We start from the raw sequence: 3,934 nt of genomic DNA, 5'->3' as shown, positions 1-3,934 counted from the left end.
TGGATACTGAACAAGGCATTATTATCTCCTCAACAAAAGAGAGCAATCATGATTGTATATCAAGTTCTTCTCAAATTGCCAAGAGGTATCTTTACGAAAATCATGAAATAAATGATTACTTGGCAGGTCTATTTAGGCTTGAGATACCATAGTGTTATGGAAAGAGATTTCACAACTTTCAACTGTTGGCCAACAAACGTTATTAAGAAATTCTATTTTGTACATTTCGGTTAAACATTACCAAAATATTGGTTTTTTCAACATTTGATAATATGGAGATTGTTCATCAGTTAATAGTTCAACAATTCCTTCATAATCTAAGGAGAGCATTAATTTTGAATTTAGTAATGATGATGATTCTGATCTTTTTTCAGATTGTTGATTAGTCAAAATTGAATGTGGGAAACACATTGATTGGAAATTATATCTACAACCATTATTACTGTCCGTACTTTCCTTTGGATGAACAATGGTATTCAAAACACTACCTTCGCTATTAGAAACCTTCATTCCATTCGTTTCATTTTCTGTATCAGTTTTCTCTGAAACATGAAAATGAAACAAAGATTCAATAATTTTACTTGACATCATTTCACTATTTGACCTCTGAATTGTATTAAAATCCATTACTGTATATTCTTCATTCCTACTAATTTCATCTCTACATTTAGTTTTGTTTAGTTTACTATTTGGCACCATAACAAAGTAAAATTGTTTGAATTTATCGTGGTCGATTTGTTTTCTCAATTTTGAAGGGATTTTCCTGCTCAACCCACTTGGCATTTGTTCGTTTTTTTTCTGAGCCTTGTGTTGGATTTTCTGTGGGATACTTTATTCGATACTATGACTTACTATCTTGAGCACAAAGCATGGCTTACAATCTCTCTCAAATGTTCCTTTTGTGAACGAGTCAGTACAAACATTAACACGAATCAATGCAAACAATACAATTAAAGAAACTCAACCAATCAACAGGTGAACGATTGGAGCATAAAAAAGAGAGATTTAATCTCCATGTAAGGGTACACTTATTTCCTATTTTGAGATTCAAAATTGTCTTCGTCAGTCATTAAACACATCATTACCCTTCACACAACAGAAAACAATGTTCACATATGCATGCATGTAACTCATAATACTCAACGCATTCAATTTGTTGCATGTGCATGTGTGCATGTGTTAACTGGTTATGTAAAGACTTGTTTCATCAGTGAAAGTACTCATGTCGGATAACAATGAAATACATGCTATACATGGAGCTCCACATGCGCCAATATTTAACAATTAATTGATGAACTGAACTCGTGTGTTATAATTAATATTGAAAGTCATCAAAGATTAAAACCTGCAATCAAAGAGTGGAATATCTTTAAAGGAGCATTATGGACTTTTGAATGGATTTAAAATAGAAAGTGTGTTGAGAATAATTTTCCCGCTCTTCATTTTACAGCAACAAAAATTAGAAGAAAATATTCGAATCCTCAATGTATTTCATCTTTTAATAAGGTTGGTAGGCCACGTCTGGAGATTGAGGATTGAACCAACTTTGAAATCTTTTCAAATAACATCAAGTCTTTATTCAATAATTGCCAAATCCTTAAAATTTTCATCTCACGATCTGGCATTAATCATCATAATTTAATAATTCTCTAATAGTAATTGAGGTTCTTCTTTGTCTTTTTTTATCCATTGATGGTAATGATTGAATTAAAGTTGGTGTTGAAGGCTGCTGCTGATCATTAGAAGACGATTCTTCAATTCGATCTTGATGAAGGCTTGCCACTACTGAATCATCACCTCCGCCACCACTACAAACTGTATTATTATTACCAAATTGTATTTTACCAAATTGATCATCATGATGCGATTCAATTCTCTTTTTCTTTGGTTGTTTTTGAATTCCAGATGAGCAAGTATTCGAAGGCTTGAATGGAAATGAAATGACTTGGAAAGGCTTTGAATTATTTGAAAAGTATTCTGTATATTTACTTGTCATTACTTTACAATTATCATCGACAACATCATCATTGTTAGATCTTCTAGTTGATGTTGGATTGGAAGAACAAAAATCGACAACAGTTAATTTGAGTGCTTTAGACTTTCTTCTATTCGATTGTTTGTTTGGATTCATTGGATAGAATATTCTAGTTGTGTGTTTTCTTTCTATATGGTGTTTAGTATAGTTTACTTTCGTGAAATTGTTGCTGTTTATAACATGGAGATTTCAGTGAAGAATTTGAATCTATAAACTAAAAATGGAAATTTAACAAAAATATTAAGGATATCTAACCATTTATCATGCAAAACTTCATGAATAAAAAACTCAGTTTGAAGATGCGTTTCCATTCCGTACAATTAAGAAATTTGAAACTTCCAATCTCTATGTTAAAATGTAACTAGATAACGAGAATATTCTTTCTGATTGTTATCTGGAATCTTGAAATGATCTTTTGCAAATTATAGAATGGTCTCTTTTCTGAAATGTGAGTATTAAAGTGAACAATGTAACTTTGAGATTCCATGGTTTATTTACTTATGGGTATCCGTGCCGAGGTTCCATTGCTGCTAGGCTGTGTTGTGGATCCACAACTTGATGCTCACACACAACCGAAAACTACATGTCTTGAGAATATTGCATACAAATATGATTAAAAAAACAATTTATTCTAAATGAAATGTCCATACTGGAAAATGAAATTCCATTTGAGTTTGAGCTGGATTTGTATTGGCTGAATTCTTTCTCTTTTGATATTTTCTTCTTCTTTTCAAATGTTTTGGATTTGAAATTACAATACAATTATTGAGTGGAGTTTTGAATGTTGTTGATAATGAACTGTTATTACCAATTGAGGATACATTACTTGTAGATGATGAGGAGGATGAACTTGAGGTTTTTCTCTTTTCTGATTCGAATGAAGATACATTAGAAATCTTTCTCTTTCTCTTTAGAATACGATTATCATTGAATGTATTGTTTACATTAGTTTGTTGTTGGAGTGGCATCATGGATGTTTCAATTGATGATGATGGTGGTGATTGATCCACATATTGTTGATAAGGATTCTTAATGCTCATCAGAAATTGATATGATTCTAAATTGGGTAAAAGTACCTTATCAGCAGTGTCAGTATTAGAAATGGTATTGGTCAGGCTATTTTCGTTATGGTTATTGAATGGTTGAGGAGGTGAGGTGTTAAGAGTCAGAGATAATGTTTCTGTTGGTGATAGGAACAGTTGAGTTGATGGTTGAGGTGATGGAAATACAATATGGGATTTGGATAAGTGTGGTGGAGTGTCCTTCATATCATCATCATGATCATCAATAGGATTCATAACAGTTGAGCTGATGTTAGTACATTGGATATTATTGAAGGCTGACATTTGTTGAATAGAAGGCTTGTCATTAGGCTTTCTATTAAATAATTGTTGCTTTGGATTTGTCATCATCTTTAATAATTCCCAACTCTGCATAAAATCAATAACATCAAGATTCAGACTTGGTTCAACACATTGATTGTTAATTGAGTAGTTTGAGAATGATGATGAAAATTGAGTGACCATTCCACAAAGAACATCAACTGTACAGGTATGAGCAGGAGAGGAATATTCATTTATCCAACTTGAAGTCGAGTTATTGTTCATCATAATGTTTGTTTTTTTGAGAATATTCATTGAATATTTCTTCTGCATAAACTCCAAAGAGAATTGCATCTCGCCCAATTTATTCTCTCATATTTCCAATACTTGATGTACTTGAAGAATAATGTTAGTAATTGAGGTCCTTAAAAATACAAAATCCTTAAACAACTATGCTGTGGCACTCCTTCTTAATAGAATGTCAGTAAGTGTTAGGGTAAATTCTGGTTCATCGTATTTCGAAATTATACAATCTCACTATTACTTGATCATAAATTGTATATTCTTTACAGAAGTT

General features: G+C 31.8%; 3 protein-coding genes across 3 annotated transcripts; all 3 read right to left on the bottom strand.

Moving 5' to 3' along the window:
- Nucleotides 1-237: 237 nt before the first annotated feature.
- On the bottom strand, nucleotides 238-783 carry NAEGRDRAFT_74017 (uncharacterized protein; the record flags this gene model as incomplete). Its single annotated transcript, XM_002670850.1, has 1 exon — nucleotides 238-783. One exon carries the CDS (start codon nucleotides 781-783, stop codon nucleotides 238-240), a length of 546 nt encoding a protein of 181 aa, XP_002670896.1.
- Nucleotides 784-1,624: 841 nt separating this feature from the next.
- Nucleotides 1,625-2,131, bottom strand: NAEGRDRAFT_74016 (uncharacterized protein; the record flags this gene model as incomplete). The annotated part of the gene is made up of 1 exon (XM_002670849.1): nucleotides 1,625-2,131. The coding sequence occupies one exon, from the start codon at nucleotides 2,129-2,131 to the stop codon at nucleotides 1,625-1,627; it is 507 nt and encodes a 168-aa protein (XP_002670895.1).
- A 530-nt stretch (nucleotides 2,132-2,661) lies between these two features.
- On the bottom strand, nucleotides 2,662-3,711 carry NAEGRDRAFT_53197 (uncharacterized protein; the record flags this gene model as incomplete). Its single annotated transcript, XM_002670848.1, has 1 exon — nucleotides 2,662-3,711. One exon carries the CDS (start codon nucleotides 3,709-3,711, stop codon nucleotides 2,662-2,664), a length of 1,050 nt encoding a protein of 349 aa, XP_002670894.1.
- Between the last annotated feature and the right edge of the window lie 223 nt (nucleotides 3,712-3,934).

The sequence above is a fragment of the Naegleria gruberi genome (assembly GCF_000004985.1).
Source record: "Naegleria gruberi genomic scaffold NAEGRscaffold_66, whole genome shotgun sequence".
Taxonomy (NCBI): Eukaryota; Heterolobosea; class Eutetramitea; order Acrasida; family Naegleriidae; genus Naegleria; species Naegleria gruberi.
The sequence above is the reverse complement of the archived record's forward strand: the minus strand, read 5'-3'. Positions and strand labels throughout refer to the sequence as shown.